Source organism: Cupressus sempervirens, chromosome 2 (genome assembly GCF_028749045.1).
Source record: "Cupressus sempervirens isolate cs-2001-9-10 chromosome 2, ASM2874904v1, whole genome shotgun sequence".
Classification (NCBI taxonomy): Eukaryota; Viridiplantae; Streptophyta; class Pinopsida; order Cupressales; family Cupressaceae; genus Cupressus; species Cupressus sempervirens.
Window position 1 is genome coordinate 603005162 of NC_143119.1, and position 24805 is coordinate 603029966.

Below are 24805 nucleotides of genomic sequence, written 5' to 3' on the forward strand. Positions count from 1 at the left end.
CAAATCTGCATTACAACTGGGTTTTCCTGTAACCTGATATGAGACAACAATAAAGAAATAAAGAAATGCATAAAATTACAAAGGATCCTCCAATGGCTGACAAAGACCATTGGAGGATCTTTAGAAAACCCCCATGCAAAGATCACTCTCAAAACAACAGAGAGATCCGGCTGATAGGAAATCGACAATAAGAAAATATTAAACTATTAAGATCTGACTTTTAGATTTCTTCCAAATTGTTGATCTAAATACAAATAGAAAAATGTATGTAGAATACTACACAATCACATCTATACAACACTAGAAACTTAAGAAAATTACAGAAAAACTCAAGAACTTCATTCTATTCACTTTCTCCCAAAAAAAATCTCTCTCCAAAATCCTCCTTTTCAATATGCACTCTTTCTCTTTTTGAAAAACCTTCTAATGTAACTCCCAAAAATCCATCATAACTTTCTTGTGGTGGTTACATTTTGAATGCCTACACATGGTGCTTCAGGAATATTCATCATTTTCTTCCTTTTGATTTTTCCCATAAACATTTTCAAAAATTAGAAACCTTTAACACACCCAAAATAATCTAAAATAAACTCATACTAAGTCCTAAGTGGATAATGTTGGGTAGGCTTATAAGAATGCCACCTAAACATTTCCACCACAAAAAAAAGGACATTTATTTTAAAATATAAAACTCTAAACTCACACACAAACATTTCAAATTTCAGATTTTAAACTCAAAACTTTTTGATATTTGCTTTGTGCCCTGCATTTTAGTCATATTGTAGGTTGTCTTCCTGTCACAGACGTGCTCCTGCACCAAATAGGTGAGCCACAACTGATACTCCAACTACTGAAATTAAATAACCAATCAAGCTACTAATAGAAATTTTTGCTCTTAATGCCCAATTCAATAGTGATCACTTCTTTTAAAGATATATCCAAAATAAACTTAAATCCACAACTCAAATTCTTCTATTCAATGACCAAACAAATTACAGTTTATGTGTGAAGAACCTGATATAAATTGGCTAGCAGCAGACCAACACATCAAATTAATCATCCCTCAGCCATCAGCAACAATTGTAGACCTGTTATGGATGATCGCAGCCTTGAAAGAAGCATCTGCAGTCACCTAAAGTGGATGTTCTTGCAGATAATAACCTGCAGACCTGTTAGGGTAATCTGCTCCCAATAAACTCACAGCTAACACTGCCCAGAACCAATAATTTCCAGCGTTCAAGTCCAAATAAAACAGAGCTACGAATGGCACTAATAGTGACTCGTGTGCAGGCACAATAGGGGTATTCAATCCCTATTTTCCACCGTTGACAATGCTATCCAAATTTCAGATTAAAATGGCCTTGAACTGTAATGAAATTCCGCCCAGAATTGCAGCCACAATTATGCCTTAAAGCCCAAATTTATCAGACGCCCAACAGGAGCAATTCCCAATGCCAATCGACCAATATTTAAGGTATCCAGAAATGTAGTTAAACAAACACTAGTTTGCAGATAATTTCCATGCCAATGCACAAAAGAATTCAATGTCCAGAATGCATATCACAACTCATAGTAATAGACCAAACCCGCGCCCCGTACAGGGGTAAATGAGCGCACATGCAAGTCCTCTAACCATCATTTCTTCAGCAGCATAATATCTTCCTAGCCACAGAACAAATAGTAATGGAAGATACAAACGAAGTTACAAAATTCAAAATGCCAATTCCATTATACCTCACTAACCTCAGCAATTGAATGGAAAATCACCAAGCTCCAAACAATATCTCCCAGCCACAAATAATCACAATACAAGAGACTTGGCAAATATTCAAAATAAATGAAATCACTATACCTCAGCAGTGATTCAAATACCTCTCAACCTCAAACCCTTGTACTTCAGCAAGGGCACACAACTCAGAAAAGCCACAAAGGCAACAAAAGCAAATAAATATCCAAGCATGCTTTTCCCAACGAAATGAGTTCATATTTATAATGCCTTTGCTAACAAAAGTTTCCAAAAGAACTTGACTTTTGAAATTGTGAAAGTTTCCCAGAAGAACTCAACTCTTGAAACTTTCCAACTTAACTCTTTCGGCAACATTTAATACTTGGCTTAAGCATAATATTAATGAAATAAATGGCCTCTTCCAATGATGACTCAACCCTCAACTTAAGTGATTTTATAAATTATAACTTTATAATAAGTCATTTAATGATTTAATAGTGATTTGGCCAGTAAAAATATTATAACTCCCAAAATACTCATCATTTAAATATGTCGTCTGAAATAGGAGTCGCACCTATTATTTCTCCATGTGACCAAATGCACTTTCCAAAAATGAAAAGGGTCCATCTCAATCAACACCCAACTTACCACAAATAGTAAGTACACAAAACTAAGCCCAAATGAAATCCGATCTGAGCCAAACAAAGACTAATCTATAACTTACTGAATTGTGGAGAAGATAAGACCCACCCAAGCCAAGCCACTGCCTCAAAAGACCCTCTATCCACAATAATTAGCCTACGAGGATCACAATAATAGGCATAATCTATCAAACTCTGATACTAGCAAAAATAGGGACTATACATATTTTTAAACCATAAATCTTTCTCACACACTTGCTCTTTACTACCTCCTTAATTTTTATCTCACTGCTGACTTCTCATCCTTTCCTAATGTTTTTCATGCTGACTTCTTACTTCTTTTGACGGCCCACTTGTCTTCAAGTATCTCTGCCTTCACAAGTTCCTTTTTCACATCTCATCACCTCTGCATACGTTTTCTTCCACTATTCATTTTCTTCAAACAGAATTCTTTATTTATATATATTCTTTATCATGAGATGTGACTTTTCAAAGTTAAGTCATGTCTTTCAAAACTTATTTGATCGTACCTCTTCCAAATAGATTTTTTAATGAACTTACACAGAATGTAATAGCTTTTACTGACTTGAACACCTTTGTATTATCCACTTTAGCAAATATCTTTATTTGATATTGTATTTTCTGCTGCCGTAAGATATTGGGATATCTTTTGCATATATTACTAACTCTCTGATACTTCCATCTTTAAAAATCAATTTATCAGACTCTGTGCATAGTCATGCGGTGATTTCCAATGATGAAATGGTTTAGACTGTAGAATACTGTCTTTGAATTGAACCTGTTTATTTGTGCTATCATCGAGCCTTTATTACTACTGCCATGAATAACTCCTGAAACTTTACTGGATGCTGCGCTTGCTGTGATATGGAACCCTTATTAATCTTCTCAAGTGCAACCTTCAGATTTACTGTGCTGTGCGACTTCTCATCTTTAGAATAGACTTCATCTTTTCAACATATGTTGACCTTTTTATTTTAACAAAACTTTATAATCTGCTGATTAAATATGATATCGCTGTGTAGTAGATTATGACTGCAATTTAATTATTTACAATATGTTATTGTCAGTACTTCCAAATCAATATAAATGCCTTCTATATGTATGTATTTCATCAAGCTCTATCTGTATTATCATTCTCCATGTGGTATCTCACCAAATTTTATCTCTGAATTAATGCCACTCAATATTTACTTCTTTATCTCTGTATATACAAAATCCAATATCTTACAAGCAGCCATTTCACACTCATAGTTTCCTTTCATAGTCACTGGTTATACTTACTTTGTCTTCTATAATATGGGCAGTCCGCTTCATATATTTTGTGATTACCGTAAAACTTCTTATCCCTGTTTAGATTCTTCGATTGTAGTATGTCATTTGTGCTTCTTTAACTGATGCTGATGATTATCCCCTCCTTTATTTGTATTGCCCATTACCATCAATTGATTGCTTCAAATAATGACATGTCAGGATCACCATTTTGACTTATTAGTAAACATTTGTTCTTGGCATATACAGACCACCGTCAGTGATTGTAGATTTTACTATGATTTTTAACACTGCCAAAATTCATTCACTTGTATATTAATTCCACTTCTAACGTCATCTGCTATATGTGTTGCCCATATGTTGAAGAACTCCATTTTATATGTTCATTAAAATTCTTGTGTTATACTTGATACCAAGCTGCTCCCGACACCTTCACTTCTCCAGCGATTCATTTGCAACCTTTATTAACTTAAACAATAACATATAAACCAGTTTTGTCTTTTAGTCTGCAAGGTTCCATTGACTTCTTGGGTTTCCATCGGAACATAATATCTGCTGCGTATGTCTTTCCAAATCATATTTCTTGATAAACTTACAGAGTGCATCTATATGGTTTTTCATGGACTTCTATTGTACAGAAATGAGTCAACTATGTGATATGTTGATATGTTGCTTTTGTTGTTTCATATATTTATATTTATATATAAATACAGATTCTTTTGTCTATCTCTTTTACTCTCCATAATAGTTCGATATTTTCTTCTAATTTACTCTTCATCACTATTGCAATGGTGCCCAAATGTCACTATGGTTATTAAAATCTTCATATCTTATTAGCTTCCCTCAAACATGTCATATATCATAGTTTAGCTTTCTCATCATTGCATACATTCAACATTGATGATAGTTGTACTAATAATTTTATCCTTGCTAGTTAAGCCCTTTGACATCAATGACAATTCTTCCATCAAGGAAATGGTATCCGTACGATGGATTGGATAGATGTCTGTACGAAAAATACAGTTTGTGTGCCAGGTGAGGGGAAGGGCAACGTACAGTGGAGACTCCCTGGTAGCCATACGGTGGAAACGTATGTTGTTAGACCATACAGTATGTGGAATTGGTCGTACGGTATGTGGAGTTGAGTTGGGTTGCACAGTATGGCTATATGGTATGGTCATAGGGTATGTGGAGTTGAGTATGGCCATCAATATGTAGAGCTGCAATTAGGTCGTAGTTGGTCGTACAGTATGTGCAAATTGAGCTACACTCTGAGATGCCAGAACAATGTGAACAATATATTCGCCAAATACATCAATTAATGCCAATACAATTGTTTGCAATCCAATTCCAGATATATATTTATTTATTTATTTGCAAACAAAGATGGTGCGCGAATTTGTCAGATCCAAGTAAGTAATACAGAGCCAGAATAGGGTGAGGGTTGAATCCCACCAAAACCGGAATAGCCAAGTAGGGAAGATCTTTCACTTCCAAAATGACGAACAATAGAGAATCCCAACTGGAATTCACAGGATAAGAAAATATAATCCAAATCACATACCAACTACTACCTACATGTCATGCTTAAATACCCTTTAGAGGAATTGTCGAGGGTTTACAAAGATAGTTGACGGCCACACCTACAGAAACAATTAAATAAAAATGGGTTTGAGATATACAAAATCAATCGGCTCATAAACAATGATTTGATTATTTATTTATTTTATGCCGGAAAGATTACAGTCCTCCCGTCCCAAAATTTGCTTGTCCTCAAGCAAATGCAATGCCAGATGCTGAAGAATGTGTTCACCTTCCCAGGTTGCGTCATCCAGCAGCAAGTGTTTCCAACGTACCAAGTATTCCCTCAGGGTACGATTCCACAGAGTCTTCTCCCGTACATCAATGATCTTGACTGGTTCTAACACAAGCTTCCCTTCTTCATTGGGTGGCAAAAGATCTGTGGTTACTGCAATGTTTTGTCCCACAGCTTTCTTCAAGTAGGAGATGTGAAAGACATTATGGATGTGGCTCCCTTCTGGAAGTTCTAGTTCAGAGGCAACTTCACCGATGCGGCGAGTTACACAATAAGGACCATAAAAAACGTGGCTTCAATTTTTCTTTCCCCTTTTGCCCTCAAGGAGGATTGTCTATACAACTAGAGCCTAAGATAGACCAAGTCTCCCAATTCAAAACTTCTCTTGATTCAACATCTGTCAGCATAGAGATTTTGTTGATTTTGTGCCCTTTGTAAGTTTTCCTTCCAAAATCTTAGGATGTCTTGCCCTTCCTAAAGCCAATCCCTCGCCCTAGGTGCGAAACCGTCACCTAGGACCGTGTCAATAAATGAAAGGGGTTCATACCCGTACAATACTTTGAAGGGTGTCATCCTAATAAACATGTGATAAATTGCATTGTAATAGTATTCCCTCAGATGCATCCATTTGACCCATGCCCGTTGCTATGCTGAAACATAATTCCAAAGGTAGCCTTCCAACAACTTGTTCACAATCTCCCTCTGTCCGTCTAAACGTGGTAGCTAGTACTTGGCAACAATTACGTTCCTGCCAACCAAAATAATTCTGTCTAGGAAATACTAAGAAATCGACCATCCCTATCACTAACAATGTTTCGAGGTAACCCATGCAAACGAAAAATTTCTCTAAAAAATAAGTTGCCTACCTGTGTGGCTTAGAAATCTAAGGACATGGCGAAAAAGTGTGCATACTTCATCATTCTGTCAACCACCACAAAGATACAATCCTTTCCATTTACCTTAAGAAGTTCGGTGATGAAGTCCATAGAGATACTTTCCCGCTTCTATTCTGGTATCGGCAAGGGTTGCAATAGCCCACCAAGTAAAGTGTGTTCAGATTTGTTTTGCTGGCAAACTACACATTCCTGTACATACTACAAAACATCATGTTTAAGTCCCTTCCACGAGAATCTCTCCCTGAGCTATCTATAGGTTTTGAGAAACCCCAAGTGTCCGGCCAAGAGTGAGGCATGTATTTCCTCAGGATTTTCTACTTCAGTTTGGATTCAAAAACTAAGTATATCCGCTCCTTATATTAAATGATGTCATACACCACCTTGTATCAGTCGTCCTGAGTGTCGTCGTCCATTAGCTTAAATGCAAATGTGTTTTTGGAATATTTCACCAATAACTATGCTTTCCAGTCAGCTGAAATCTGAGACAGTAAGCAAATGGCAGGTTTTCTTGACAAAGCATCTGCAACCACACTGTTCTTTCCCTTCACATATTCAATGTCAAAATCAAAAGTTTGAATCTTACTTACCTATTTTTGTTGCCTCTCGTTTAGATCCCATTGCTCCAAAAAATATCTCAAACTATCATGATCAGTACGGAGTCCGAACAACAAACTTGGCACCCACCAGATATTGTTGGAACTTGGTCAATGCATGCATGATGGCCAACATGTATTTGTGATAAATGGAATATAGGCGCTCATCTTGTGTAAGCTTCCAACTCTCATAGGCTATAGGGTGTCTATCTTGCATCAATACCACACCAATGCCCCCTACAAATGCATCACACTCCAGAATGAATGAGTGAAGTCGGGTAAGGCGAGAACCGGGCAAGTGCTCATTGCTTCTTTAACTTATCAAAAGTGTGTTGCACTTTGTCATTCCACTGGAAGGAGCCTTTGTTAGTCAAATATGTTAATGGTGCACTGAGCTAAGAGAATCCTTTTACAAACTTCTGGTAATAACTATACAGTCCAAAGAACCCTCACAACTCAAAGAGCGATTTTGGTGGGGGTCAATCAAGGATAGCTTGAATCTTCTCCTAGTGGACCTGCACTCCATATTTATTGACAAGATGCCCTAGGTATAATATTTATGTCATTCCAAATTCACACTTGAGTTGCTTGGCGAACAAGGATTGAGCCCCCATGATCCCTAGGACTTCATCCAAATGTCTCAGGTGTTCTTCCCAGGGCTTGTTGTAAATAAGGATATCATCAAAGAATACCAACAAGTACTTACACAATTGTTTGTTATAGATGTGATTCATGCAAGAGTGAAAAGTAGTTGGTGCATTCGTTAATCCGAATGGCACGACTAGGAACTCATAATGCCCGTAATGACAACAAAAAGCCGTTGTCTCCACATCTTCTTCTTGCATGGGGATCTAATGGTATCTAAAAAGATCTATTTTAAAAATATAAACTACACCATGCAACTCATCCAACAATTCATTGATCTTGGGAATAGGGTATCTATTTTTTATTGTCTTCTTATTCAACGCACGGTAGTCCACACACATGCGAAACATCCCAGCCCTCTTTTTTACCAATGCTACTAATGATGCAAAAGGGCTAGAGTTGGGACGTATCCATGCTTACATGAGTAACTCTTGAATCGTCTTCTGGATCTCATCTTTGAATTTTTGGGGATAGCGGTATGGCATGGTGATAATTGGTTTGGTGCTAGCTTCCAACTCGATGGTATGCTCAAGACCACAATGGGGAGGAATGCCAGGAGGAAGGTCTATAAAAAAATTATCATGGGTAGTCAAGATATTATGAAGATCATCATCCCGGTGGGGTGTCCATTGTCCTTTTATTGGTTCTGCCGAAACAAAACAATGTGCAATCCATGCAATGTCATCATGCTGAAAAATGGCCTCCATCTGCTATGTCGAAGCTTCCTTCAGTCCCTCATTGGTCATCCCACAGAGAACAACCTTCTTTCCATCGACAACAAAAGTGAAGTCCATCCACTTGAAAAATTGTGTATTCATCTAGTGTCTCCATCCATTGTATGCCCAAAATAACCTCCATATCATCCAGGTCCACTATAAAGAAATCCTCCATCACAGTGTGATTAGCCATGGTGATACTCAGTTGGGGAACAAGGTGCTTACAGGGTAAAAGTGTTCCTCCGGCGACCTTGACCTGGAATGTGTGCATCTCTATATGTAGTTCTCTTCTTTTCATGAAAAATGAGTTTATGAAGTTTAGAGTGGCTCCACTATCGAGCATCACAATGACCCTCTATCCTTGAAGGATTCCCCTTACTCGAAATACCGTACATCTTGGGCTCCCAACTAAGGCGATGGTTCCTCCACGTCGTACCAATGCGGCAATCCTCTCTGTACGGTTCAAATTAACCATTTTGGAGTCCTCCTAAGGGTGACTGTCCTCTATGGATAGATCCTCCTGATCGTCCTCATCATTAGACACAACCTTGATGTAGTGTATTTTCCCTTTACCGAGGCATCTATGCCCAAGTTCCCACGACTCCTTACAATTGAAACATCATTTCTTCCTTCGGAGCTCCTTTCTAGTAGCTTCGGCCAACGAAAGCTTCTTCGACAGCAATTTGTTATCATTGTCCCTTGGAAATGTTGGCAATTTGAAGTGGGAGTAACCTCAAGAGGATGATGTCGATGATGACGCCATGCTTATGCCTTTTTTATAGCCTCAGAAAGGGTGCCAAAATTCAAACCTTTTACCCAGCCCCTAAGTGGTTCTGTCAACCCGTCCATGAAGAGCACTATCCGTCTCCTTTCGAAAATGTCCATAACCAAAACAGAGTTTTTGAAATTCTGTGATGTGCTAGTCAACCGATCCAGTTTGCCTCAATTGTGCCAACTCTTTAAAATTAAGTTTTGGATCTTTACCATCAAACCGATCTATCAATCTTTCAGTGAATTCTGCATAAGTATTTACTTGGTCATGCCCCAACGTAATAGTGCCATGATGCCACCATTCATGCGCCACTCCCTCTAAGTGGAGTGTTGCAAATTTAATTGCTTCTTCTTCTGGCCTTCATTATCCATGCTTGGGTAGATATGGATCTAGATCCGTCAAATGGTGACAGATTTACTTTACTCAAATTTCTTCTAAGATCGTCATTAGAATATCCTTGGTTTCCGCCTCCGGAATATCGCATTCTCAATTCTGTGTAATCTTTGTAGGATATTATCTTATCTTATCTTCCAAGTTTGCATTCTTCCAGTTTTCTTTCAACAACTCTTGAACTTCCTCAAAGATTGGTTGCCTTCCTCCGCATGGTACCTCCGTCTGTGGAGGGAAAGTAGGCATGAAAGGTCGAGAGTGCTGAATGAGGATTCGCCTTTCTCGAAATCGAGTCAATACTGTGACCATTTTGTTCCCCAGATATCTTATTGTCTACCAATTTCCGAAGAGTTTCTTTCATAAGTTGTTGAGTGTCATTGATTTGTGCCTGATTCCTCGAAAGATCCCTCAATTGTACCATGACTTCCACAAGAGTGGGTTCTTGATCTACCATTCTATCAACTAAGTGGGATCTCCTTCTTTTCCCACTATAAACTTTCATTCACTGTACATAGGCTAGCAGAATCTTGGGTTCTATTACCATTGCAATGTTCCTCCTTCGCAAATCTAAAGATCGACTTCGCTTAACTCCAGTAAGGCGACGTGAAGGACAAAATTCAAGGCATAAAGTTTGATTCAAGCTGCAAGGGTTGGGAAATGGTGTCCATACAATGGATTGGGGAGATGTGTGTACGGAAAATATAGTTTGTGTGCCAGGTGAGGGGAAGCACAGCATACGGTGGAGACTATAGTAGCTGTACGGTGGAAGCATATGTTGTTGGACCGTACGATATGTGGAATTGCACGTACGGTATGCGGGGTTGAGTTAGGCCATACGGTTTGTAGAGTTGAGTTAGGTTGTACAATATGGTCGTACGGTATGTGGAGTTGCAGTTATGTACGGTATGTGGAGTTGCAATTAGGCTATAGTTGGTCATACGGTATGTGCGGATTGAGCTACAATCTAAGATGTCAAAACAATGTGAACAATATATTCGCCAAATACACAAATTAATGCCAGTAAAAGTGTTTGCAATATATATATATATATATATATATATATTTGCAAACAAAGACGGTGCGCAGATTTTCCAGATCTAAGCAAGTAATACAAAGATGAAATAAGGTGAGGGTTGAATCCCACCAAAACTAGAATAGCCAAATAGGAAAGATCTTTCACTTCTGAAATGGCAAACAACAAAGAATCCTAGTTGGAATTCGCAGTCTAAGAAAATATATTCCAAATCGCATACCAACTACTACCTATATGACGTGCTTAAATACCCTTTGGAGGAACCCCTAAGGGTTTACAAAGACAGCCAACGGCCACACCTACGGAAACAATTAAATAAAGTTGGGTCCGAGATATACTAAATCAATCGGCCCATACACAATGATTTGATTATTTATTTATTTTATGACGGGAACATTACACATGGGTCTTTAATAGATTTAAATCTGAATATTCTAAATTCCTTCAATATAAGTACCTAAAAATTCATATTGGGTTTTGAATAATTTGGAGCAGACTTGGTGACGCTTTGAATATTCACAGGTCTAAAATCCTTCAATACAAGCACCTGACAATCCAGATTGGGTTTTGAATAATTTGGAGCAATATTAGTGACGCTTTGTAGACTTGAGAATTTTCTAGCAAACTGCCGCTGTACGAGTTTAGTGCCTGGTTCGTTGCAGATTATTTCTTGAGTGTTCATTTCATGATTGAAATCCTGTTGAAAACTTCAAAGCCACCAATTTCTGGTTTGCATTTGTATTAAATACAATTTCTGTTTGTTTAAAGGAAACAATTGTAAATTTGTTGATTTAAAGCACATTTTGCCTGTACTATTTGCAATGCATTATATTCTAATGTATGCTCTTCATGAGAATGCAATCTGAAAGCAAACAATCAGCAAAACATTACACATTGGTTCCACAACTTGCAACATTTCCACAGAAAAAGAAAACAACCAGCGCTGCATATTACAATGACTCAATTTTATCAAAAAGACAAGGGTTTACTTGAAAGACTAGACATTAAACAAAAAAATTGTGAGAGTACAACAAGCCCTGAATATCATCTCACAGGATTTACAAATTTCTTTATGAAGTAAATCATAAACTCTACACGAAGTCAGATTTGCATTTAACAGTAAAAATGTTACCATAAAATATTGCATTTAATTATAGGAGATACGGTAATAGTAAATAAGCAATAACCATCATGGTACCATGGTACCAGCTTGTAAACTCATTTAAAATTTCAGCATTGTGAAAGCGCATCTTTAAGATATTGAAAAAAAAAATTGTATCTAATCAAGTTATAGTATAAAAATGAATGCCTACTATTGAACCAAAGAATCAATCTCATGAAACACAGTAACAAACATTACCACCTGCCACAGTCATCCAATTACCATTGTACCACTAGAAGCATATGCACATGAAAAAATTAACGAAGCACAATTACTAAATTGTTCTCAGATGCATTTATTTTCCAAAATGACTTCAAAGGGAAAATAAGCAAAAAACCTTAAGAGAAAGAAGGCAAAAAGCTAGCTAATATGGCTGAAAAAACAGTAATCACAAGACACATAACAAATGGTGCAAGTAAAATAAACAGACAAACAAAATTTGAATGTGCACATGCTAATGTAATTATGGCAGAAAGATTATAGAATATCCCCAGTTAATAACAGGAAATGGAGCCAAGACCTCTCACTTGTGACAATCAAAAGAACTACATTTCCACTAGAAAGCAACGCCGGAAGTGAACTAGTCATTGAAGAAAATATCCAAGATGCCAATGCTACAACAATAGCACATGCTCCCTGCGAAGTCAAGCCATGAATATGCAATGTCATCTTCCCTTAACTGTGCATTGGGTTGTGCATCAACAAATTGAGAATCTAAAATCCCATAAATTCAAAATGTTTAAGAAATTATGATACTCATCTCCAAAGGCCGTGTCTAATTTGCTCAATGAGGGAGACCATCGATGAAAGAGCCATACCAAGAAAATACAATATAAAAAGCCTCCAAATAAACTTGCAGGTTGCCGATGACCAAATAAGGGGACCTCCCGCAATGAGTCAATGAACCTAGAAAGCAGTGTCAATTTTTCAGCGTCACAAACAACATTTGCAAAAGCAACCGATATAATAAGTATACTCTGAGCATATACTCTTAAAAAGACAATTTTCTTTCAGACATTTACTTGACAAAGACCAAACTCTCCATTCTCTGATCTTAAATTTGGTTGCAAACTTCAAAGATAATCACTGAATTCCATCACAATGCCTGACTAGAAGATGTAATGAGACATGTTGCAAAGAACAAACAAAAAAAGCATATATCCCTAAAAAGGTCCATTACAAGTACAGAGAATACCTGAAATTGACAAAAAATATTTTGCTACTAAAAAGGAATCAAAAGAGAGTATAATACACCTAGCGTTTAAAGAGGAGTATAAAAATATAATGACACATACAACTTACAAAATTATCATGGAATTAATGCATGAAATTTACTAAAGCATAAGCTTCATGTTGAATAGTTAATCTTAGTATATACATCAAAGTTGAGATGGAAAAAATCATTTCTACAGACTTGATGCTATTATCCAAGATGAATTGAGATTGATCCACAAATTAAAGAGTACAAAACCAAAGATGATGGATAGAGCAGACCTAGTGTAATATCTATTAGAATATTATAATATTTCTTTAATGGTCATCTTAGTTAGTCTTTAGTTTATTAAGTAGTTTCTATTTCCATCTTTAGTTCACGATTGTTTCTTTTAAAAACATCATCTTTCTAAATCTATATAAGGAGTTTCATCTCCTTTGTTAATATAACTACATCAACATAGATTTACCATAACATGGTATCAAAGCAGGTCGATGAGATTTCATAAAATTTGACGAATTTCTTTAAAAAAATTGAGCCTCTTGATCTGGAATTTTTTCCAGAAATTTGTTTTTTTGATTTTTTGAAACAAAAATCGTTAAGAGGTATTTTATTAAATTTTGAGGTTTGGCTTCGAAGATTTTTGTTGGAAATCGCAACCCTACTTGAGGGTTTTAATCCCGTGATTTCTTGCTTACAGCAAAAATCTCTGATTATCGAGGGTTGCATGTACTTGCATGCGGCATTACAAAACTCAGCAAGTCTCGAGCCGAGGTGCGAGGCAAATTGACTCTGGACTCAGATTTGGTCAAGCCCTGGCCGAGGCAGTTGACTCAATTGACTCACCAAGTCTCGTCAAGATGCCTCAGTCGGCGAGCAACGTCCAAAAAAAACATTAAAACAATTTTTTAATGTTTTTTTTGTTGGTAAAGCGTGAGTAAGACCTAAAAAGGTCATTTTATCACTTGCTAACACAAAGATTAGAGAAATAAAAGTTAAGGGAAGAGTTTTGGGATTTTGGGAGATTGATTAGCAAATCGGTTGGCTCTCATTTATCGGTTGCTAATTGTTTGTGCCACTTCGTAGCTTGCATCTAAGCATTGAGAGGAGTTAAAAGAAGCATTTGGAGGAGGCACTTCAAACTTAGGTTACATTTCCATTTCTAGAGCAAATTTGAAGAGGTAAGATACATTTTTTTTATTGTTTTACATTCATGAATCTTTTTTTATTTGCATTTGTTTGAACTATTTAGATTTGTTCAAATTTATGCTAATGAAAAACTTGAAAAGTAAGCAGCCCTAGTGTTTGTAAATTGGACTTTTTATATTCTAGATGCTTATTTTTTTCATTTATGGTATATTGTAGCAACAACATCATGCTCAACCTGAGGGTAGTGGAACTAGGCCTAAAACTAACCTTGATGCTGACCCTAGTGCAGTAGCAAGGGATAGGGCTTGGAAACATGTCATCCCTGGCCATAAAAAAGGAGTTATGACATGTCGGCATTGTATGATAACATATTATGGGGGAGGCATTAATAGATTGAATATCACCTTGCGCATATACCAAGGCGTGATATCACAACATGCCAGGCGGTCCCAAAAAATGTTGTGTGATATGCAAGCTCTCTTAGAGGAAGTTGTAGGGAAAAAGAATTTTAAAAAAGCAACAAGAAGAGATGGCACAATTAGCTGGAACTAGAAGTGTAGAGGGCTTTTCAAATTATCATGGACATGGGCAGCCTCCAGTTCCACCTTCTAGCACTACTGCATCTCACACTATGAACATTGGGCCTCAGGTGTGAAAGCAAAGATCCTCACTTGATTCCATCTTTGTTCCACACACAATTCCACGTGCACAACCATCGCAGCATGGCTTGGAATAAGAAGAAGCATTAGAAAGCAAAGTTGGCACTTGGAGATTTCTTCTTCTACAACAACCTTCCATTTAATGCACCAAGGTACTCATAATTTTAATTTTTAATTTGTATGTCTTCTCTTGCTTGCATAATAAGTATACTTATTAAGTTATTAATTATTTGTTTATTTAATTTGTGTTTGGTTTCCTTATCGATGAATTACCATAGATCCTGTTACTGTTTGTGGTCTAGGGTTCAAAGCCCATAATGATAAGAAGCTAAAAATTCTTATTTTGGCCCATTGAGTTAAGGATGTAAAAACTGAAATAGAGGAGCAGCGTAGAGTATGGGTCACAAAGGGTCACACAATCATGACCGATGGTTGGACTAATAGAAGAAATAGAACACTGCTGAATTTTCCTGTCTCCTCATTAGGTAATTCAATATTATACAAAAAAAGTTAGAATTTGGTTAGTAGTGAATTGATTGATCATTGTGATTGTACTTAATTTCTTTATTTTTTCTCAAGTTCCACAATGTTTTTGAAATCAATTGATGCCTCAGGGAAGACCAAAAATGCTGAGTATATTACTATGTTAATAGAGGAAGTGTTGAAGGAGGTGGGTGAGGAGAATGTGGTGCAAATTGTGATAGTTGCTGTTGGTAAACTTCTTATGGAGAGGTACAGCCACTTGTTTTGGACCCCTTGTATTGCCCATTGCATTGACCTCATGCTGAAGGATCTAGGTAAAATTCCTTGGATAAAAAAATGTGTAGAGCAAGCAAAGAATATTTGCAAATTCATATATAACCATGCTTGGGTTGTCAACAACCTTATGAGTCAACACACAAAGAAAAAAGAGTTGTCTCGTCCAACGGTCACTAGATTTGCAACAAATTATCTCACGTTGTAATCTTTTCTTAAGACAAAGGCTGGTTTGAAAAGTATGTTTGTATATGAGGAGTGGACAAGTTCATCATATGCAAAGCTCAATGCACCAATTAAGGTGGTTGATCAGGTTTTTAATGAGAGTAGCTTTTGGAAACCCACCAAAGAGATTGTAGAGGTAATTTTTCTTTTTGTGTTCATTTCCATTTCATTTCACTATTTTTGTTAAAGTTTTAAACATTTGTTTATGTTCAGTGACATTCACATTGTTCATTTTTAAACAAAAAAATCAAAGCTTAATGTTTTGTTTTTCACAATGATTGTAGTTCATAGAACCTCTTATTGTTATCCTACGGATCACTAACGAAGAAAAGCCCTCAATGAGTTACATTTATGAGGGCATAGATAGTGCAAAAGAGACCATTCGATCTTTTAATGCAAGGAATCAAAAAAAATATGGTCCCATATGGCATGTCATTGATAAGCGATGGCACAATCCACTCCATAGGCTTATACATGCAGCTGCCCACTTTCTTAATCCAGCATAACAATTCAACCCAAATTTGAAGGCAGATGAAGAGGTGTTGAGTGGCCTATATGATGTTATAGAGAAAATGTCACCTAATGAAACTATTGGAACACTTATAGTCTGTGAGATAGAGATGTATAAGAAAGCACTAGGAGACCTATTTTCACGAGACTTATGCAAGAAAAACCAAACAAAACTGATGCCTAGTAAAACTCTATGATTCCAAATTCTAATTTCTATTGTATTAAAACTTTAGAATGGCGGGAGATGTTTGGCACTAAGGTGTCAAATCTACAAAGGATTGCAGTTCATGTCTTGAGCCAACCATCTAGTGCTTTAGGATACGAACGTAATTGGAGTATGTTTGAGCATATACACTCAAAGAGGCGAAACAAGTAGGCAGAAAAAAGGTTGAATGATCTTGTTTTTGTTCACTACAACTTTTACTTCCATCACAAACAGATTGTGGGCACCGACACATCTCCCATTGTATTAGAAAAGATTGCTACAAGCAGGGTGGAACACAGAGGTTGATGATCTTGTCTTCAGTGATGAAGACTTGGAGTGGGTTGATCAAGTGGATCGAGAGGCAGAGGCAGTGGCAATGGCAGTAGAGGACGCTAGAGCACGAGGAGGCCCAGTGCAGGACCCTAAGGCCGAGAGTGATGGATCTAACTTTGATGATGAGGATTATGAGGATGAGGATCATGATGAGCATGTCATTGAGGGTCAATCTCAAACCCAAGAAGAGAGGATGGCTCTACAGTCTTCCATGACCTATCGTAGGCATACTTGTAGGAAGACATAGGCTACTATGAGCCTTTCTTTTGATATATGTTATGAAATTTTGATTCGATAGATATTGTAGACATTTAACAATTACACTATATTTCAGATTTATATTATGTTATTTGTTGATTTTTAGAGGACTGCTACATATGTACTAAGCACTACCATGATGTTTGGTATGTGTTTTCCAAATGGCAGCGTCTTCTTGTATTTGTATGAGGAATAAACCAAGCGAAGAGACATGACTATTCATCAATATAATAAACTTATATATATATAATTGATTAATATCTCTTTGATCTCACAGGTTTATCCTACCAAACTACCAACACATCAACACTCCCTCTTAGCTAGGGAGGATAAACACATGACCATATATTACCTCAATGTATTATAAAAATATCTTTGAGCAAAGATATTCAACATTTTGATATCACATATGATATCAAGAGTATTGGCCTACAGAATATCAACATATGATATTCACCAAAACTCTAAGTAATGGTCTCCAAAATATCAGCACATGATATTCACCATTTTGATATCACATTTGAGTATTCGTCTCCAGAATAACAATGTATGATATTCACCAAATACTCTTTGACTAATGGCCTTCAGAATGCTGAGATGCAAGATATTCACCAAGTACTGTGAATAATGGCCTCCCAGAACATCAATTTCAATTTGCATAACATTCACCATGTACACAAAAAGTGTTTATACGGTATGTGCACACGCATTCTCATAATACTTACCATATAAGCATGCACCATGCAAAGTATAATCTATCATGATTTGCATAGACATTGTAAGATATCCATCATAATAGAAAATTAAACTATTGTAAGTGTTTATCGTATAGGTAAAATAAATCAACGCATACAAACAATGGAACAAAATAGTAGAATTATATTCGCATATGCCAGACATACATTATGCTTGATAAGATGTCTTACAATGATCCCAGAGGGGATATAAATACTATCCGCCGAACCTTCCCGAAGGAGTCCGTCGGCCACAAACATTATGTCCGCTACAAACTATTTACCCGTCGGCTACAGAATATAGAAACACCAACAACAATCATTTCGTCGGCTACAGAAACACCGACGGGACCATCCAGGCGGCTGACACCATCCCCCCCCAAAAAAAAAGTCATCTCCTGACAACTAACAAAATATCTGAGACAAATTAATAAACAAAATACATTAACGAACGAATTACAACAAGATAAATCTGCTTCTGACACATCACTGTCACCTTCGTCCCGTGCCTATAGCCTCTGCTAACACAACACTGCCTCCTCAATGAAGCTGACTTTGATAGCCACCTATGCTGGTTTCTCTGTTTTCAATTCCTCGGTACCCTGAGCCAAGTGTCGCTGCACTGCCTCCAACTGGATGATTAGCTCTTCTCGAGCTCTCTACGCATCCACCAAGACAGCCTCCCGGCCAACACCTATTCCCAGTGCCTCTGGTACACAGAAAGTCCATGCCTGCAACAACTTCAACTCTTCTCAACTGGTCAAACTCCCAGGACTGATATCCGCAATGACTGGGGGTCCAGGGGGCAATGCCCCCGGCGGGGTCGAGGGACAGCACTTTGAAACCCACACAAAACTGCACGGAACACACCATTTCTGTCATTTTTTGCTGATTTTACACTCTTTCTGGCAACCACTGATGCTTCCCCTTCCCTTTGGCATCATCTGTAACTCATTTTGAACAATTTGAATCTGTCGTCATTTTTTTTTCTTTTTTTTTTCTTTTTCTTTTTTTAGCAAACCCTCCTCAGCGGAAGAAAAGAATGCCACCTCAAGGATCACAACCCCCGAAACTAGCAAATCCTAGCCAAAAATCAAAAGCTTCTCAAGTCTACATTTCCAATTACATCAGCTCACACAAGCGCGACTTCTCACACCTCAAGCTCAAAATCTGGAGTCGTCGTCCTTCAAGCTTCCCACAACAGAAAGTCTCCACCCTTCCAAACCCTCAATCGCTATTCTTAAGTCTGTTAAAATTCTCTGCTACAAGTATGAACACGGCCGTCCCAATACGGAGATGTGAATCAATGCCATTGATTGTATTGCCCAGAACTCCACGGAAATGGTCAACTGCTCCACAGGAATATGGACTCTGCAAGTCCAACACCGTGAGGACCCCGTAACAAATATCCCATCTCGCCAAACTGCAGCTCCTCTAACACAATCAATCCCATCCGGGAGAGTCGCCATTTTTTTAAATTTTTTTTAACAGCCCTGCGGACGGGCGATTGCCGCGGGCACATCTCCGCGGGAGGTTGTCTGATCCCATGCTAATCTTCCGTGAGCAACTGCAATGCAGGTGGCCACAACATCGGCTTTCCCAACTTCTTCCAGGTATCCTCCGGTGAGACATTCACGCCGGACCCTCCGTCGACAATTGTGTCTGTCAAAACATTTCCGAAAATCCCCATCTCGACGACCACTGAATGCCGTTCGGATGTGAGTGCCAAGAGCATTGGGTCTGTTGCCATCGTTGGACTACTGTCCCTTCCTATGTCCTCCCTTGCTTTCAGAAATGGTGTATTATTCAAAATGGCCGTCCACAACTCGGGCATTGTGAGGAGGTCACTTATCTTGACCGGTATCTCCGTTTGTAAGATTTGTCGTACAATGTTTTGTTCTGCGAAGTTCCTTGCCAAGGTGCCGGTGATGTCCTTCAACTGAGATGTCCCTGCCGACGATGCCTTTCCAATTTCCGCCTGCACTTCCCCCAATTTTTTTTTTCTTCCGCCAAGTCCGGGTACACCTTCGCTTGCCTCCGTGTAATTGCCAGAACCTCCTCTTCATCCGTGCCAACAGTGATCAAATTTACTCCAGATTTTGGGCACTTGGCATCTTCATGGTTGTCGGGTCCGCACCATTTGCATAATAATTTTGGTGGGTTTGCCACTGTACAATCCCGTGCAAAATGACCCCACAAATTACATGCTCGGCATTGAACGATCAACCGTCTGTTTGCATCATACTAGGTTCGACTTCGGCTCCCATTATTATTGTTATTGTTCGCATTGTTGTTATTTTGCCCTCTGTTATTATTCCTGTACCCTCCGGATGTGGCACCTGCGCTATTCATATTTCCGCTACTGCCCGACGGGGAAGCCTCCTGTGTAAGAAGCACCTACAGAGATCCTCTTGTCTTCATGTTAAAGAGGCACTCTTTTGTCGAATGGCCCATGATCTGACAAATTTTACAAAATTGGTTCTTTGGACACGATCCTTTAGTATGACCGTCGGTCTTACACTCCGTGCACCAGAGCTCACTGCCTTTTGGCTCTTTCTGCATGTTTTTAAACTCCATCATGCGGATCATGTCCTTCTATAGGGCATGAACCTTCTTACTATTGCCTTCATCGTCGCTGCTATCACCTCCGGCAAGCTCGTCGTCATCCGAGTCAGATGAGCTAGTCTTCGTCTTCTTCTTTGTCTTCAGCTCACTTTCGAGGTCCAATGCTCTGTTATAAGCTTCCGTATATGACGACAGTAGCACAATTTTCATTTTCCTCTACAACTTCGAGCGAAGGCCTTCCACAAACCATCTTTTCTGAAGTCCGTCCGCCGGCTTACTTTCCATTTTGTTTATCAAGTCTTTTAATTTCCTGGCGTAAACGCGGACGGTTTTGTTCTTCCACTGCTTAGTATTGAAGATCTCTGCTACAATTTCATTATCATCCCACAATAGTTTAAATTCTGCCAGAAACTCCTTTTTAATGTTATCCCAATTGTTTAGCTTTTGTGGATCTGTATCAGTGAACCAATCAATTGCTATGCCTCATAGAGTGGCCGAAAATTGCCTCATCCAGTCGTCTTCATCAGTTATCCCATTTGCCTTCCAGATCGTTTCACATGTTTTGCAATGTCGAATGGGATCGGCCGTACCATCGCCATCAAACTTCGGCAATTTCTCTTTTGGTAATGCCATCACAATTGGTTTCTGTAAACAGGCATTGCTCGGTCTTGCAACACTGGCGCTCTTCACTTCCACACCGGCGGTCTGCACTCCCACACCGACAGTCTGTACTCCCACACCGGCGGACTGGTCTCCCACACCAGCGGTCTGCACTCCCACACCGGCGGACTGCACTCCCAGCAACGGCGCCAAATGTTTACCGTACAGGTAAAATAAATCAACGCATACAAACAATGGAACAGAATAGCAGAATTATATTCGCATATGCCAGACATACATTATGCTTGATAAGATGAATGATAATAGAAGATGAATTACAATGATCCCAGACAGGATATAAATACTATCTGTCGAACCTTCCCAAAGGAGTCCGTCGACCACAAACATTATGTTCGCTACAAACTATTTACCCGTCGGCTACAGAATACAGAAACACCGACGGGACCATCCAGTCGGCTGACAGTAAGATCATCACCTCTCAATAACTTCTACAAATACAAGTGACATCATTTGGAAGTCGTCACTTCCTCATGATGTACACAGGGGGTAGGCCCATTATAATTAGGGTCACAAGGTATATTCATAAATCACAATCCTATTGACTACTACGATTTATTTATCACTAGAGAATCCATCTCAACATGGTTTACTCCCTCTCAACCAATATGACTGAGATCACCAAAGGTTGATGAAATCAAATCCTCTATCTGCTCCCTCTCTTTCAAGGTTGCCTCTAATGAAATGTCAGTCTCCCTCTACATCTCGATCTCCCTCTTTTTTTTACAAGAACGTTCTTAGAGGAAAAGATCAAGGCAAATAATTCTTATAGTACACATAGAAATACAAATAATAGATTAACTAAAAAATCAATAAAGGTAGTTCTCAAGATATAATAATCAGAAAAAAGTTATCTTTCTCCTTATCTTGAATTTCACTTAGACTCGGCTTCAAAGATCTCAACTATTTAATATTATTTTGTTGACAAGCATCTTCACGAAGAGTATAACGATCAGACCCAATTGTTATTGCAAATTCTTTAGGATTTTGACCTTAGCTTGATCTCGATTCAATCTCATAAAGAAATTTTTTGAAGTGGTGCCAAATAAGATTAATTGTTTTCTGCGTCTATGTTGTCTAAGGATCGTCCAAATATTAAGGTTGTAGCAGCACTTGGATCTACATATGTCCAACCATTTTGGTAAATCATTATGTTTGAACAAACTTGGTCACAATCTTCACAACTTTTATTGAAATTGTACTTTTACCCGTCGCTTATGGGCCCTCATTAAAATTTCATTTGAACCTTCATCTCATCACCTAAGGATTAATGATGCTGAAAACTGGCTGCCATAGGAGGATTCCCCATATAATTCTCCCATTTGCATGGTTGCTGACTACAGCTTTTATCAATATTTAATGCAATATTTAGCTCACCTGAATTCCACAGTCCACCATCCCATCAAGATGACGTACGACATCAAAGACTATGAAAATTCGTGTCTTACTTTCCATGCATTTTTCATTTTCTTACGTCTTCTCAACATGGATAATGCATTCAACGTCACCTTTTCCTTCTTTCCTTGTTTCAATAGCTTCTGTTAAGATCAAGAGTCCCAATGTGTACAAGAACTTGTCGAGTACGCCCACCTATATATTGAATTTGGCATTTTATTTATTTAACTATGCAATCATCTGTCTATCAAATATCTCATCGCTATCTCATTATATTGTACATAGATAAATCGGTATATTCTATAATGTGTTTTGCATCCTTGTTTGATTATCACTATCTCTATGAAGCTTCTCACACTCATATGATGATGTTGTTTGTCACTGGATACTATCATTTCCCTTACCACTATTTTTGCAGTGATTCTCCAATGTTCATTGTTGTATTCCCCTTTATTTAATCTATATCTTTAGTTTATATTTGTTGAGTGTGACGTTGGTGTATAACTCTTAAATATGCCTCAATGCTCCATGAATAATACCTTCCCTCTTATTATAATTATTCCCACTTTATCCAATATAGTCAATGCACAAATCCAATTGAAGTATGAACTGATATATCACATCCTCATGCCTTGGTAGCTTGAACAGCAAAATCTCAATGTCCTCTATAATTGTCGATTATTCTTTGTTGTTGGTTGTTGTTGTCAATACCATTCTTTGCCTCTTTTATTGTCTGCTACCCAGATCCAAATTATAAACAATCCATTCATCTTATATGCTCTTCCTCTGATTGATTTCTGAAGTAATTGTTCTTGTTCAATATCTGCCTCTGTTTGGTTTACTACTGATGTTAAACAAGAACAATCTTGAGTTCCTCGTCCATAGCATGTAATGTTTTGATCCCTACAGTGAAGACGTGAATCCTCTTATACCCAATTTTGTCTCAGTTAGAGGGCATCAAACTAGAGGCAATGTACGGTCTAGAGGGAGAGTGTCTGAGCCGTATGGTAGTAGCTGCTAGATTGTATAGTGAAGACTAAAGGGGCTGTGCAGTTGAAACTAGGAGGTCGTACGGACAAGACTGGGGAGCCATGCAGTTGATATTGAGGGTCGTATGGTTGGGACTAGAAAGACCATATAGGGTGATTGGAAGATCGTACGATGGTGTCTGAAAGGTCGTATGGTGTGAAGAATGAGGCAAACGGTGAGGAGTCTATCATACAGTGACAAAGGTGGTGCAATGCAGTTTTGTTCTTTCGATTTACTACAGCTAAGCCCCTTAGAATGGAATTGACAACTTCAAGAATATAGTAATAAAAAGACACCAGAGTATATTGAGATAATAACTGAAAGAGTTAGATATATATTCCAGACTAAAATGGTATTCTGGATTTGCCAGATTCGAAGCAAAGAAGTACAATGGATGGAATACGATGAGGGTTGATTCCCACCGAAACCATAAGAGCCAAGTAGGGAAGATCTTTCACTTTCGAAATGGCAAATAATACTAAACTCCAATAGGAATTCGCAATACAAAGAAACAATGCAAACCGCATCCCAACTACTACCTACATCTCGTGCTCAAATAACTTTCCGAGGAACTTTCCGAGGGTTTACAAAGATACGCAACGGCCACACCTACAAAAACATTTAAATAAAAATGGGTCCGAGATGTACTAAACCAATTGGCCCATTCACAAAGGTTTGATTAATTAATTATTTTATGACAGGAATATTACATAACATGAGGTTCCTTTTGAGGTCATATTTTATCTAACTTGAATTGATCTACAAATAACATGGTTTTTATCCCTTCTCAATGTGATCTTCATTTCTACATCTGCAGTCAGACTCTGATACCATGTTGATTTTCAGAGGACCACTGCAAATTTACTAAGCACTACCATGATGTTTGGTATGTGTTTTCCAAATGGCAGCATCCTCTTGTATTTGTATGAGGAATAAACCAAGAGAAGAGACATGTCCCTTCATGAGACATGACTATTCATCAATATAATTAATACAATGCCAAACTTAATTATAATTTTATACATATCTTTGACCTCACAAGTTTATCCTATTAAAGCTACCAAAACATCAACATTTTTCAATTTAACTCAGTAATTTCTTTCAAAAATCTGCATTTATACTTACGTGATTTATGAAAAGTTGTGTATGTGTGCAAAGTAGCTCCTGTTTATCTCAATTAGTGTGTATTTGATGTTAATTGGCTAAATGATGCATGAAAAAAACTTAAATTCCTTAAAAATCTTTAAATTTCATGGGTTTTTCTTAATTTGTCGAGTCCAAGTCCAAGCCCAATTTGGGCCTGATCGAGTCCGACACTGGTAACACTACTTGCATGTGTTGTTTCACCATGTAACGCCTCTTGTTATGCCGCATGAAGATTTTTCTAAAGGTTTTCATAATATTTTCCCTGCAAAA

At 37.9% G+C, this 24805-nt stretch overlaps 1 protein-coding gene across 1 annotated transcript in view; it reads right to left on the bottom strand.

Moving 5' to 3' along the window:
• The window catches only part of LOC149574838 (protein FIP1-like), a 307614-nt gene that overhangs the window by 259537 nt on the left and 23272 nt on the right, over positions 1-24805 (bottom strand). Inside the window, exons 2-3 of the mRNA XM_089814675.1 lie at positions 12499-12586; positions 12208-12316 (exon numbers count right to left, since the gene is read on the bottom strand). Of these exons, the coding sequence (XP_089670801.1) occupies positions 12208-12316; positions 12499-12586 (197 nt within the window). The remainder of the gene's footprint in view (positions 1-12207; positions 12317-12498; positions 12587-24805) is intronic.